The sequence below is a fragment of the Schistocerca cancellata genome, chromosome 1 (genome assembly GCF_023864275.1).
Source record: "Schistocerca cancellata isolate TAMUIC-IGC-003103 chromosome 1, iqSchCanc2.1, whole genome shotgun sequence".
Classification (NCBI taxonomy): domain Eukaryota; kingdom Metazoa; phylum Arthropoda; class Insecta; order Orthoptera; family Acrididae; genus Schistocerca; species Schistocerca cancellata.
In genome coordinates, this window is record NC_064626.1 from 374,607,728 (window position 1) to 374,623,574 (window position 15,847).

The 15,847-nt window shown below is 42.8% G+C and overlaps 1 protein-coding gene across 1 annotated transcript in view; it reads right to left on the minus strand.

Annotated features, from left to right (window-relative positions):
- Positions 1-15,847, minus strand: part of LOC126174927 (uncharacterized) — a 542,393-nt gene that overhangs the window by 418,284 nt on the left and 108,262 nt on the right. Inside the window, exon 3 of the mRNA XM_049921376.1 lies at positions 9,078-9,303. Coding sequence (XP_049777333.1) covers positions 9,078-9,303 — 226 coding nt within the window. The remainder of the gene's footprint in view (positions 1-9,077; positions 9,304-15,847) is intronic.

The following is a 15,847-nucleotide window of genomic DNA, read 5'->3' on the forward strand; positions in this document are numbered from 1 at the left end:
CTCACGTAAGTCACCTACAAGCTCTGATTAATACTACTTTCAGCCGTGTCAGTTTCTGCTGTTGATTATGACACACCCTATATTTTCGCATTCTGAATATATTCGGGGTGATCTGTCTTACATGGGGACTTTACGGACATATTCTGTTCGATTTTCTTGATACTTAAACGACTCGAAGCTCAACCAGTTAGATGCAGTTAAAAATAAAAAAACGCCTTTGAAAGCAAAAAGGCTTCTGAGGGCTGTTAAGTTACAAATGTCGTAATCGTGAAGTCGCTGGTTCGTTTCTCATTAGTAGCAACTTTTTTTACTTTTATTTATTATTAAATAGAGAAATTAACAAATATTGAATCATAATTTTTAATAATAATATTTTTATTTTTAATACGGTTGTGTGAAATTAAATTAAAATTTGGTAAACAAACGCGAAATGCCCTATTGTTAAACGAAAAAGAACTATATACATGAATAATACTGTTCAATCTCTAAAAATGAAAAGAATTTTTTTATAGTTCATGTTGTAAATTTTGGCACCATATTTTAATTTATTGTGAAAACTCGCATTTTTCATGCAATCAGTAATTAAAAGTTTTACGATGTTATTTTGTTAAAAATGATGATTGAGTATTTTTAATTAATATTTTCATTAGTTAATAAATATGTATGCAACTAAAATAAAACTGTTACTATCAAGATTTTAACTAGTGACTATAGAGTCAGAAGCATTTTTACCAAGCACTCATCTACCGATGACTGGGCAGTAAACTTGAAATGTTTACATCTAACAGAGCTCGGATATCTTCTAATCTTCAGGGCCTAAACTTCGTACTGCTTTAGGAAATCCGGGCGCTGATCTTCAAGTGCTGCAAGTATGAGGAGGCCAGTCCCAATGTCCCCCAATGAGTTGACGAGTCTTTTGTAGCGCCGGTTTGGCTTACTACCGAAGTAGTGCAGTGCGGCAGCCCATTCGTATATAAAAGAACACGCCGCTTCCTGGCTGCTTGGTAGCTGCTGACTAAGAAGTCGGTGAAATATTTTTGGAAGTTTAATTTTTCACTCAAGACAAGACGCGGCTTGAGCATTTTTTTTTTTTTTCATGTATTACTCTTACATTATTCTCCCATCCCTCACCCAAATGGGACGTCTATGAGGGATCGTAATGATTACGTAAGCAATAGCTACTTTTATATTGGTTATTTAGTGGTTTGTTATATTACTTTCTAACAATATCGTATGTTACATTTACCGCAGTTGAATTCCGTCTCTTAGCGCGCGAAAAGCCAAGGACGCCAGTTGGTAAGCTCCCGTCCCTACCACGAGGAAGCACTTATTTGCAAAATTAATGTCCTAATATTCCACTTTTCTAACTAATAACAAAACTACATCAGTTATAAAAACACCGAGCGAGGTGGCGCAGTGATTAGCACACTGGACTCGCATTCGGGAGGACGACGGTTCATTCCCGTCTCCGGCCGTCCTGATTTAGGTTTTCCGTGATTTCCCTAAATCGCTTCAGGCAAATGCCGTGATGGATCCTTTGAAAGGGCACGGCCGATTTCCTTCCTCATCCTTCCCTAACCCGAACTTGCGCTCCGTCTCTAATGACCTCGTTGTCGACGGGACGTTAAACACTAATCTCCTCCTCTCCTCCTCCTAGTTACAAAAACACAAACAACGGACTATTTTCAGACTTAGGAGGCTGAGAGGCAGCTTCAACTTTCTAACTTCTTCGTTGACTAGCTCTATTCTATCTTTCGATATGAGAGGGTACGGCCATCTCTTGACTTTAATCTTCTGCACCTTCTTTGTCATACCGTGGATCAGCGCTTATCCGTTATCCGGCAATACAATAGGTCGGCCGAGCCTTACGTGGCGCCCATCCGTCTTACACTGAGGTGAAAAAAGTCATGGAATAGCGAAACGCACATATACAGGTAGCAGTAGTATAGCTTACACAGGGTATGAAAGGGCAGTAATTGGCGGAGCTGTCATTTGTACTCCGGTGATTCATTTGAAAAGCTTTCCGACGTGATTATGACTGCACGATGGGAATTAACAGACTTTGAACGCGGAATGGCAATTGGAGCTAGGAGCATCAAATATTCCATTCCGGAAATCGGTAGAGAATTCAATATACCGAGATCTACAGTGTGAAGATGTAACAACAACAACGCTGTACTATTGTACTATAAGTAAATTGTTTTTTTCCATCTGATTTTTCGATAAATTAGTGTAATCGATGTACTGATTTCATTTTTTTTTGTTTCATGTCATTGTGTTAAGAAAACTGTAAACAATTTTCAATGTGAATATTAATGTTTATGTCAAATGTCAAGCAATTTTGTAATATAATTGAAATGTAACAAATGTTGAAACTGTTGTAACATGTTTAAAATTGTAACTGTGCGTCTGGTCCATACGTAGGCAATGTGTTAGAATATGCAGAATGTAAAACCTCGGATGAATACCCTGTCTGTAGGGGAGCGGTAAAAGGTGGATGGCAGGCGAGCGCGGGAAAATGCACACGGGCGCTGCACGGCATAACGGGCTCAGCAGTAGTAGTCGGAGTTGGGCATTGGTCTGAGCAACACGTTCTGGAGCGAGGAGGCTCTCCTGGAAGACGCAGTTTCATTGAGCCACGGATATGCCGTTCCAACGCCCATACAGCATGGCAAAATTCCATAGGCACTAAAATGGAAAAGTATTGCGATGCTAAGAAGAAGTAAAGTGCCGGTACATCAAGAGCCATAGCTATGATCGTATGTGTGCTCTGTGCCTCGCCATCTCGCCGCCTACCAACCGCCGCATCGATACAAACAGGTTGAAACTTTTAGTACTGTATTCGTGTGGACCAGTGTTACTTTTGTTCCATACTGTTCAATAACAACTTAAATTTTACCAGAACTGTCCTATCATTTAATTATCCTCACAACTAACCTAGATAGGGTCCTTTCCCCATGTTGTGCAATCCGAGTGTCCCGAGATGAATAATTAAAGTTTGTGTTAATAATAATTACCTGCAGACCTAACTATGTTAGAATGGCGTTTAAAGAACTGTCATGTTAATGAACTAGTTGATGAATAACGAAGGTCTGACAAAGTTGGAAGATAATTTTGATATTGATTTAGTAATGAAGTTTAATTATTTCGAGACAGATATAATGGTATTTAAATGAGCAGGAAATAAGATGAAAAGAGTAGTAACTCATATATTGGAAATCTTGAGCACATAAGGATTTTAGTAATCAAAATTTTTAATACAGTGATCATAACAGTTTCAGGGCCCCCCCCCCTTTTTTTATTCATTTGAATTCTGAAGTGTTCTAAACTGATTTGACCAGCAAAGTTAAAGTCAATATAAAAAACAAAATTTATCAGTGTTTTATCTTTATCAAAATTGACATTGTGTGTGTGTGATTCGAAAGTGTTATTTCTAGGGTAACCTATGCCCGATTTTAATCAGATCAATAGACAGTACGAAGTTTTGTAGTAAACATTATAGTGTGGTGTTGTGTATTTATGGTTTATCCATATCAGTACAGAAAGTGAAATTATCAGTTCAGTAGATTTTCTGGTTCTAAAATTTACCATATTATGCAGTGTTACTACGTGTTGTTTTGCATGAACGTACATCAACTTGTACAGGAAAGAAACTCAGTTAATGCCTAATTAGGCTGGCGACCGTATTATTAATAAATTGGTAGCATCTTCTGTGTTGTTTCTTGTCCGTCCTGACGTGTAGTTGCATTTCGGACTTGCTTGACGTATCATTGTTATTACAAGGTGGGTGTAAGTCTGATTTGCCTCTATTCAGGTACACGCGGTCAATATCTATACCAAAATCCTTTCTCATAAGGTGAAGCCCGTCAACTTACCATAGTACAGGCTTTAAGGAGTATCGTGTGCCCAGCGCCCAGCGTTACAAAGAGTGTACCGAGAATACCAAACTTCAGGCATTATCTCTCATCACGGACATCACAATGGGCGAAGGCCTTCGCTTAATGAGCGAGAGCAGCGGTTTTTGCGTAGAGTTGTCAGTGCTAAAAGACACTGCGGGAAATAATCACAGGAACTAATGTGGGATGTATGACGAACGTATCCGTTATGGCAGTGCCGCGAAATTTGGCGTTAATGGCCTATGGCAGCAGTCGACGGACGCGAGTGAGTTTGCTAATAGCACGACATCGCCTGCGGCGCCTCTCCTGGGCTATTGGCCATATTGGTTGGACACTAGACAGTAGAAAACGGTGGCTCGGTCAGATAAATCACAATTTTAGTTGGAATGAAACTACGTTTGGGTTAGAGTGTGGCGCAGAGGCCATGAAGACGAATTGTTAACAAGACACTGTGCATGGAATGGACGGGATATTCTGGTTCAACTGAACCTATCACTGGATGGAAGTGGTCATTTTCGGCTAGTTGGAGACCGTTTTCAGTCATTCATAGACTTCATGTTCTGGATGACAATGCGCCATGTCACCAGACCGCAAATGTTCGCCACTGATTTAGTCGCCCAGATCGACCGACATGAATCCCATCGAGCATTTATGCGACGCAGTCGAGAGATCAGTTAGCGCACAGACTCATGTACGGGCAACAGTTTCGCAATTAACGACAACTGCAGAGGCTGCGTGGCTCAATATTTGTGTAGGGGCTTCAGACGTGTTGAGTCCGTGCCACGTCAAGTTGCTGCACTACACCGCGCAAAAACGAGCTCGGGCACGATGTTAGGAGGTAATTAGAATTATATTAATACCGTCAGCTGCTCACGGGCGTTGATATACAGGGTGAGTCACCTAACATTACCGCTGGATCAGGCGAGGCTCGTAATTAAAGGCTCTGAGGCGGAGCCGCCCCAAAATAAATGTTACAGTAAATTTCGCAAGAGCGTATTACATAATTTAAATTATCAGGACGAATTTCGCATATTTCCCATTCCGATTAAAATAACGGCGGTCAACGTTTTTAAAACTGTTTGTATCGATAGATGTTTTCCGAACGGTTAGTAGTGTTTAGGCTGCGCCTTGGAACGTCCGTAAGCTGCATGTAGTAGCGGTTTGGGGGCGTGGCTTCTACATAGTACTGCTCTTTATGTGCGACCCGAAGGCTCAGAGCTTGCAGCCTAAGGGTGTCATACCAACCACCACACGTTTTTCACGTTCCACTATCTATGTAATAAAGGAATGTAGAGTGGCCGAAACTTCGCTATCCAATCTCTGTCTCTGCACATCTCTACTACGCTTCGATGCGTCATTAATCGACGTTTAGTATTATTGTTTTGATAATGTTTTACATAGTTGTTTTGTTTCGGCCATTAGCTATTTTATCCACATTTAGAATAAGTTTGGAAATATCCCGCCAGAGTGCACATACCAGTACTGCCATCTAGCGAGAGTTTCCTAAGTGGTTAGAGGACAAAGCGCGCGAAATTTGTCCCGTTACGTTACTTTCCTTGCTTGCTGATGCTGACTGCTTTTGTTGATATCGTATAATATTAGCAAGTTTCTTTTTCGGAGTATATTTTGCAAGATTTTAGTGAGTTTTACTTGCTGGTGAATATCTGCGACATACCCCGAGTGTGAAACAAGCGCAACATGAATTCAGTGTGCAATTTAATAGGTAAAAACTTGGAACACGGCCATAGAATGAAAGTGAAAGAACTTTGTGCATCCAGACCCGCATTAAAGATCTCCCCGAAACGCGTCTTTCCACATGATTTGCTGCAAAGTGTCAGAAAATGTAATGATGACGTATAAAAACACTTACCAAAGATTTTAACTCGAAGTTAGCTTCTAATGATATTTAATACCTGATTATAGAAGATACAGTACGTAAAATTATGGGTAGAGAGTGATCTGCCCACCCCGTCCACCTGAATTCGTAGTTGTTTACGTCAGACTAATCTGTAGCATAACCCGAGGTCTATGTTGGCTCCGATCGATAAATGCCACAGCCTTCCCCAGTATAGAAACCACGAACCGCGCCTGCGCTGGATATATTTCGTAAACCACATCAAATACTGACGAATCGATTCCACAGACCGAACGTGAGGAGAGGGGCTAGTGTAATTGGTTAATACAAACCATAAAAAAAATGCACGGAAGTATGTCTCTTAACACAAACCTACGTTTTTTTAAATGGAACCCCGTTAGTTTTGTTAGCACATCTGAACATATAAACAAATACGTAATCAGTGCCGTTTGTTGCATTGTAAAATGTTAATTACATCCGGAGATATTGTAACCTAAAGTTGACGCTTGAGTACCACTCCTCCGCTGTTCGATCGTGTGTATCGGAGAGCACCGGATTACGTAGGGATCCAAAGGGAACGGTGATGGACCTTAGGTACAGAAGAGACTGGAACGGCACATTACGTCCACATGCTAACACCTTTTTATTGGTCTTTTTCACTGACGCACATGTACATTACCATGAGGGGTGAGGTACACGTACACACGTGGTTTCCGTTTTCGATTACGGAGTGGAACAGAGTGTGTCCCGACATGTCAGGCCAATAAATGTTCAATGTGGTGGCCATCATTTGCTGCACACAATTGCAATCTCTGGCGTAATGAATGTCGTACACGCCGCAGTACATCTGGTGTAATGTCGCCGCAGGCTGCCACAATACGTTGTTTCATATCCTCTGGGGTTGTAGGCACATCACGGTACACATTCTCCTTTAACGTACCCCACAGAAAGAAGTCATCGTAAACATGTCCCTGCAGATGCTGCTCGCCGACCGTGACCCGTGTTTGTTACAACACGCAACTGAACGTCGGAGGTTTCAAGTGTCAACTTTAGGTTACAATATCTCCGGATGTAATTAACATTTTACAATGCAACAAACGGCACTGATTACGTATTTTTTTATATGTTCAGATGTGCTAAACAACTAACGTGGTTCCATTTAAAAAAACGTAGGTCTGTGTTAAAAAACATACTTCCGTGCATTTTTGTATGGTTTGTATTAAACAATTACACTAGCCACTCTCCTCACGTTCGGTCTGTGGAATCGGTTCGTCAGTATTTGATGTGGTTTACGAAATATATCCAGCGGTAACGTTAGGTGACTCACCCTGTATATCACCGGTGACACGTGAAAATGTGTGCCTCGACCGGGACTCGAACTCGGGATCCCCTGCTTCCACGAGTAATGGGTGTGTTGGGGTGGGACACTACGAATGTAGTGTGTGGACATACAAGGTGAGAATGTGGGTCTCGCGGGAGGCGTGCGCGAGATAGTCCCTGCAGTCGCACTATCCTCTGTGCCTTCGGTGGCACATGTGGATAGAGCGTCTGCGATGAAAGCAGGGGATCCCGGGTTCCAGTCGCGGTCGGGGCACACATTTTCACCTGTCCCCGGTGATATACATCAACGCCCGTGAGCAGCTGACGGTATTAATATAATTCTAATTTCGTTCTAGACGGCTGCAGGTCATCAATGGTGTCTGTTCTTTCGGACATGTCCGAAATAACAGACACCATATAAGTACCGGGTGATCAAAAAGTCAGTATAAATTTGAAAACTTAATAAACCACGGAATAATGTAGATAGAGAGGTAAAAATTGACACACACATGCTTGGAATGACATGGGGTTTTACTAGAACAAAAAAAGGTTACAAAATGTCCCACAGATGGCGCTGGACAGCAAAACGTCAGTGACTACGCATGACAATCGTGTATAAAAGTAGCTGTAATGAGAGAGAGAATCAGATGCGCCAGCAGTCACAGCATGTTGACGTTACCTGAAAAGGCGCTTTTAGTGAAGCTGTATTATCAGAATGGGGAATGTGCTGGTTCAGCGTTACGATCATGTCGCCATAGGAAGGGGATTCGAACGGGTAAAGGTCCGTTGACAAATGCAGCTGTGGCGACAATGATTTCGAAGTTCGAAGCCACGGGTTGTTTCGACTATAGACCCCGTAGTGGCCGACCGATCACAAGGCGTAATGCTGCTGAAACAGTTCAGGGAGAAGACAGTAGCGGGTTCGTCTATGCCCGGGGAAGTCAGCGCTCGTGCAGTCGCACGTCGCACCGGCATTCCATACACTACTGTTTGATTGCCTCTTAGGCGTACCCTCCGATGCTATCCGTACAAAATCCATCGGCATCATGAACTGTTACCTGGGGATTTAGTGAAGCGGGGGGCATTTGTGGTGTGGGCGTTACAAAAGATGGCGGACGATGACGATTGGTTGAGTAACGTGTTGTGGACCGACGAAGCTCATTTCACGCTCAGAGGGTCTGTCAACACTCACAACTGCAGAATTTGGGCTACCGAAAATCCTAGAACTGTCGTGGAAACTCCATTGCACGACGCGAAAGTCACGGTATGGGTTGGATTTGCCACATCTACCGTTATCGGGCCTTTTTTCTTCGAGGAAATGCATGACTCTGGTTTTGTAACTGCTGCCGCGACGGGTGAGAGGTATCCCGATATGTTACAGAATCGCATCATCCCCAGCCTGGCTGATAAACACCTGCTGGAACGTACGATGTTTATGCAGGATGGCGCTCCACCCCATATTGCTAGACACGTGAAAGATCTTCTGCGCGCGTGCGATTATTGGCTTTGGGGTTACCTGAAGTCGCAAGTGTAAGGTGATCGACCGACATCTCTAGGGATCCTGAAAGACAATATCCGACGCCAATGCCTCACCATAACTCCGGACATGCTTTACAGTGCTGTTAGCAACATTGTTCCTCGAATACACAGCTATTGTAGAGGAATGATGGTGGACATATTGAGCATTTCCTGTAAAGAACATCATCTCTGCTTTGTCTTACTTTGTTATGCTAATTATTGCTATTGTGATCAGATGAAGCGCCATCTGTCGGACATTTTTTGAACTTTTGTATTTCTTTGGTTCTAATAAAACCCCATGTCATTCCAAGCATGTGTGTCAATTTGTACCTCTCTATCTACATTATTCCATGATTTATTCAGTTTTCACATTTATACTGACTTTTTGATCACCAGGTATATTAGGAGGTATCCGCCGACATTTGTGACGTCAATATATTGTCGTAGGGGGCGGCTGGGAACGCGAGGCTGCAGCGCGCGGCGCTGACCTGCTCCTCCTCGAGGCCGCCGATGCTGCCGCAGGAGCGCACGCGGTCGACGGCCAGCTGGTCCCTGGAGCTGGCGAGCAGCAGGTCTCCAGCCGAGCGCCGCTTGCACGACTCTGGCAGCGCGCCGCAGCCGCCGACGCCGCCGCCGCCGCCCGCCCCCGCCAGCAGCGACAGCTTGGTCCGGGAGTCCGCTGCCATCAGCGCAGACTCGAAGCTGCCCCGCCAACTGCAACCACAACACGACGGCGTTCACTCGCTGACACACCACCACCAACATACACAACAACGAGAGAAGACAAAAGCGCAGTCAGCACCTAGACACGACTGGGCTCAAAAAAATGGTTCAAATGGCTCTGAGCGCTATGGGACTTAACTTCTGAGGTCATCAGTCCCCTAGAACTTAGAACTACTTAAACCTAACTAACCTAAGGACATCACACACATCCATGCCCGAGGCAGGATTCGAAACTGCGGCCGTAGCGGTCGCGCGGTTCCAGACTGTAGCACCTATAACCGCTCGGCCAACCCGGACGGCGGACTGGGTTCCCCCAGAACTATCATCAGTTGCTTCAGTATTGAAAAATATGCAATCTGCTACAGAAAAACATGTCTTTAGCAGTTAAGAAAGGTAGTAGGTGTAGGAGTAATCCACTAAATTACAGGCCTATATCGTTAACGTCGATATGCAGCAGGATTTTAGAACATATATTGTGTTCGAACATTATGAATTACCTAAAGAAACGGTCTATTGACACAAACTCAACCTGTGTTTATAAAACATCGTTCCTATGAAACACAACTAGCTCTTTATTCACATGAAGTGCTGAGTGCTATTGATAAGGGATTTCAGATCGATTCCCTATTCCGGGATTTCCGGAAGACTTTTGACACTGTACCACACAAGCGGCTCGTAGTGAAATTGTCTGCTTATGGAATATCGTCTCAGTTATGTGAATGGATTAGCGATTTCCTATCAGAGAGGTCACAGTTCGTAGTAATTGACGGAAAGTCATCGAATAAAACAGAAGTGATTTCAGGCGTTCCCCAACGTAGTGTTATAGGCCCTTTGCTGTTCCTTATCTATATAAACGATTTGGGAGACAATCTGAGCAGCCCTCTTCGGTTGTTTGCAGATGACGCTGTCGTTTATCGACTAATAAAGTCATCAGAAGACCAAAACAAATTGCAAAACGATTTAGAAGAAATATCGGAATGGTGCGAAAAGTGGCAGTTGACACTAAATAACGAAAAGTGTGAGGTCATCCACACGAGTACCAAAAGGAACTCAAACTTCGGTCACACGATAAATCAGTCTAATCTAAAAGCCGTAAATTCAACTAAATACCTAGGTATTACAATTACGAACAACTTAAATTGGAAAGAACACATAGAAAATGTTGTGCGGAAGGCTACCCAAAGGCTGCGTTTTATTGGCAGGACACTTAGAAAATGTAACAGACCTACTAAGGAGACTGCCTACACTACGCTTGTGCATCCTCTTTTAGAATACTGCTGCGCGGTGTGGGATCCTATCAGGTGGGACTGACGGAGTACATCGAAAAAGTTCAAAGAAAGGCGGCACGTTTTGTATTATAGCGAAATATGGGAGGGAGTGTCACTGAAATGATACAGGATTTGGGCTGGACATCATTAAAAGAAAGACTTTTTCGTTGCGACGGAATCTTCTCACGAAATTCCAATCACCAACTTTCTCCTCCGAATGCGAAAATATTTTATTGACACCGACCTACATAGGGCGGAACGATCACCACGATAAAATAAGGGAAATCAGAGCTCGTACGGAAAGATATAGGTGTTCATTCTTTCCGCGTGCTGTACGAGATTGGAATAATAGAGAATTCTGAAGGTGGTTCGATCAACCCTCTGCCAGGCACTTAAATGTGATTTGCAGAGTATCCATGTAGATGTAGATGAGACCTCGTTGCATGAACCTCAGACACTGGAAAGTACTGCACTGCCCTTACCTTAGATTCCTCGGGGAAAAAAGAAGGAAGTCCACAGTAGTTGGAGCAAAGCACAGATCACACTTGCCTATATACAGGAAGGGTAGTAAAAGTAATCCGTAAATCAATATTCTTGACAGCCCTCTGTTGTAGAATCTTAGTACATAATATGATCTTAAACGTAATGAGGTATCTCGAACAAAATGACCTCCTCCTCCTCCTCCACGCCATACAGTATGGACTTCGGAAACATCTATCATAGGAAACCTTCGTCTACGTCTACGTGATTACTCTGCTATTCACAATAAAGTGGCTGGCAGAGGGTTCAATTCACCTTCAAGCTATCCCTCTACCGTTCCACTCTTGAACGGCGCGCGGGAAAAACGAGCAGTTAAATTTTTCTGTGCGAGCCCTGATTTCCCTTATTTTATCGTGATGATCATTTCTCCCTATGTAGGTGGGTGCCATCAGAATGTTTTCACAATCGTAGGAGAAAACTGGTGATTGAAATTTCATGAGAAGATCCCGTCGCAAAGAAAAATGCCTTTGTTTTAACGATTGCCACTCCAATTCACGTATCATGCCTGTGAAACTATCTCCCCTATTTCGCGATAATACAAAACAAGCTGCTCTTCTTTGTACATTCGATGTCATCCGTCAGTCCCACCTCATGCGGATCCGACACCGCATAGCAATACTGCAGAATAGGGCGCACAAGCGTGGTGTAAGCAGTCTCTTTAGTAGACCTGTTGGACCTTTTAAGTGTTCTGCCAATGAATCGCTGTCTTTGGTTTGCTCTACCCACAACATTATCTATGTGATCATTCCAATTTAGGATATTTGTAATTGTAATCCCCAAGTATTTAGCTGAATTTACAGCCTTCAGATTTGTGTGACTTATCGCGTAATCGAAATTTGGGTGATTTCTTTTAGTACTTATGTGAATAACTTCACACTTTTCTTTCTTCAGGGTCAATTGCCACTTTTCGCACAATACAGATAATTCATCTAAATCTCTTTGCAATTCGCTTTGGTGATCTGATGATTTTACAAGACGGTAAATGACAGCATCATCTGCGAACACTATTTTTTTTTTTTTCACTTGCCGCCCTGATTTTACGACCCACCACCTAAGTGCTTAAGGTGGGTCTATTTTGACCACTTGGCCGCTACGACCGGTGTGCGGACACTGATGTAGTTGATGAAACTCACACCAGTTCCCGCATCCGGTCGCACCGTTGCCCGTGCCCGCCACGTGGAGGCGGGTCTGTGCTTTTTTTTTTTTTCTTATTTCTTTCTTTACTTTGGCAGCTTTCCCAAAACCGATTTAACAAAGTTTTTACAAAAATAAATTTTGAATTCTGCGAACAACCTAAGACGGCTATTGAGATCTTCTCCTATGTCGTTAATATAGATCAGGAACAACTGAGGGCCTATAACACTTCTTGAGGAACGCCGGATATTACTTCTGTTTTACTCGATGATTTTTCGTCTATTACTACGAACTCTGACCTTTCTGACAGGAAATCGTAAATCCAGTCGCAGAACTGAGGCGATATTCCATAGGAACGCAGTTTGGTTGGAAGACGATTGTGAGGAACGGTGTCTAAAGCCTTGTGGAAATCTAAAAATATGGAATCAATTTGACATCCCCCTTCATCCCCTAATTTACGATATTTCAGTGCCTGTGTTATCCTGATACGACGCAAAGTTTCTTTATGGAACAGACACTGCGGCGACTACAGCCGTTATGAAATACATTAAATGTATTCGCAATTGCGAATAAGGGCAATTTTCATTGTCCTTATTCTATTCTACAGCTGATGGTTGTCCTTATTCGTTATTACGAATACATTCAATGAAACTGAATTTCTTGACTTTCGAAGAATACTGGACTCAGTACCACAACTACACTTATTATTGAAGTACTGTCATACGGGGTATCAAGTGAAAACTCGTGACTGTGAGTTGGGTCCCCTGCTGTACACGTTGTATATTAATGACTCTGTGGGCAATATTTATAGTAACCTCAGCTTTTTCGCATCTGATGCGATTATCTCTAATGAAGCGCACAAATATTAAGTCGCTTCTTCATGAGATTTCAAAGTCGTCCAAAGATTGCCTTCTTCCTTTAAATTTTCAGAAACGTAACATTCTGCACTTCATGAAGGGATAAAAGTAGTATCCTAAGGTTACAATATCAACGAGTCACAATGTGAGTCGGTCAACTCTTTACGACTACCTGAATCCAACAATTTTTAAGGATAGGCGCATAGGGGGCGTAAATACTGATCAGAATAAGAACAAGAAAGAAAGACGGTCTGAGAATTAACCAGGACTGGTACATGAGTTCTCACAGGGTCATTCCGTCGAAGTAGCGTCATAAAGGAACTACTACTGTCGCACTGATGTCAAACGCTAACATTGCCTCTGTTTTAACAGTACGTTTGTTCACAGAGGTGCCACCTACACAAGTGGATAGTTCAAGAATGGTGTTCTTGCTGCTACTGCACTAGGATATTGAACGATCCCGAAGGTCGGTGAGCGGATGCTGAAGCAGATATGCAAACTGACCGAAGGCTTCCGATGTTTGCCGATTTCTGCCGACCGAGGAGGGGAGCGAGGCTATTAGAAATGGAGTGCTTCGAAGTGTTTGACAAATGAATAAGCGAAATGGAAAACAGACCATATATATCACATAATTTAATTCGACTTCAATATCTCGTCAAGATACGCCGTAGGTGACAGGTATCTATCTTATCTTGAAAAATGTGCATCGGATTTTGATACCAAATATAGCAGAGATTCTGACACAGCGCAGCCAGTCAATGAAGTAGCTCCTGCCAAGTGCCAGCTGAAAGAACTGATGGTGAGCATTGACACGCTTCCCATTTGGATTTTTTGAAAGTTTTTATTTTATTTTTTCCAAAGTATGGGTTAAGAGATGCTTAGACAAACATTAAGCAGCATTGCCTATACTTATGACAATGTTAGCGACTGCAGCATCTACCGAATTATAGTCAAGTACTGGCGTCAAAGGACTATCAAAGTTTGCTATCTTGTCAACAGAACACGACACAGCTACTACAATGGACATCAATGGCATGGCACAATCCATGAGTTTGCTTCGGTCATATGGCGGAAACGCAAGGTAAAATTACAATGCAACGAAACTCCTGGAAAGGGATACTTTCTCAACTCTTAATTACAGCCCTTACCCGCTTATTCCTAATTACTAAATCATGCACTATTTATAATTTATGAGGAACAAATGAAATCTGCTCTTTATTAAACATCGTGGTAAAATCAATTTACAGCGACTGTCACGCACAGTTTTGTCTTCCTTTCAGTTTTTTGTAGGAAGTTTACTCATCTTGTAATTTATTTACTACAATAATAGATTTATATATACTAAGATGGTATCTGTTCTTTCGGACATGTCCGAAATAACAGATACCATCGGTGACCATGCAGCTCGTTGGAATGAAATTACAATGAAATGAACACCCTTAGCTGCTCACAGGCGTTGACATACATCAACGGGGACAAATGAAAATGTGTGCCCCGACCGTGACTCGAACCCGGGATCTCCTGCTTGCATGGCAGACGCTCCATCCATCTGTGTCCTCGGTGGCTCAGATGGATAGAGCGTCTGCCATGTAAGTAGGAGATCCCGGGTTCGAGTCGGGGCACACATTTCCATCTGTCCCCGTTGACGTATGTCAACGCCTGTGAGCAGCTAAGGGTGTTCATTTCATTGTAATTTAATAATAGATTTAATTTGTTGTGGACAGCATCTGACACAAATACATTTCATTTAAATATTAGTTGTTCAATTTTTCTCCAGTTCTATTAGATATAGGTACGGTACAAAATTATCAAATCTGCTAAATCTGTGCAGAAAAAAAAGGAAAAACAAGTCAGAAGAAAGGCGGTTTACCCCGGGGGGGGGGGGGGGGGGAGGGAACGCAGCTTTGAATTTATGCCAACTGCCTATGATTAACTCGGTATTTCTCTGGTCATGTACTGTCCTTACCCTGAACGGTCCTTTTGAACACCTCAGTGCTGGACTAGGCATGGTCTTTTGCCATTCCTATGCCCTTGTGTGTTTGTGTCCAGAGGATGAATAATTGGTGCAGGGACTAACAGTTGACCACGGACGCATGCCAACGTAACGTGCTGCGCACTAATAGAAAAGGTAATGAGACCAAATACTGTTCGACTGCGTTATTTGCGGCAAACCACTGGAAGCAGAAACTATCGTCAAATACGTAGAAGTAACCGTCCAGAGCGACCTAGTGTGGAATGAGCACATGAATTCCTGGGTAACATTCGTTGGAAGAATCGTAAGTAAATGTAATGAATGCACGAAAGAACTGCCTTACAAAACACTTGTTCAACCGCTTCCTGAATACTGAATATTTCTTCCATAAGGGACGGCATTATGAGGGCTGCGACTGCTCATCAATACAAATAAAACAGTTTCTGAATCAGTGGCAAAATAAACAAGTGATTGACGCAAAAACTGTTTCATTTGTATTTCTGAACACTGTTCATCTGTCTGGGACCCTTACCAGGTTCTTGTAGTAGAAAGGAGGGAGGGAGAGAGAGAGAGAGAGAGAGAGAGAGAGAGAGAGAGAGAGAGAGAGGTCTACGGAAGATAGGGGCGTTTCGCCATGGGAGCGTTTAGTCGACGCAACAAGAGCGTTGCGGAGGTTCTCAACAAACACCTGTGGCAGAAGCTGCAGGGCAGGCGTTGTGCATTACCAAGATATTTACTACTGAAATTCGAAAAGAGTACATTCC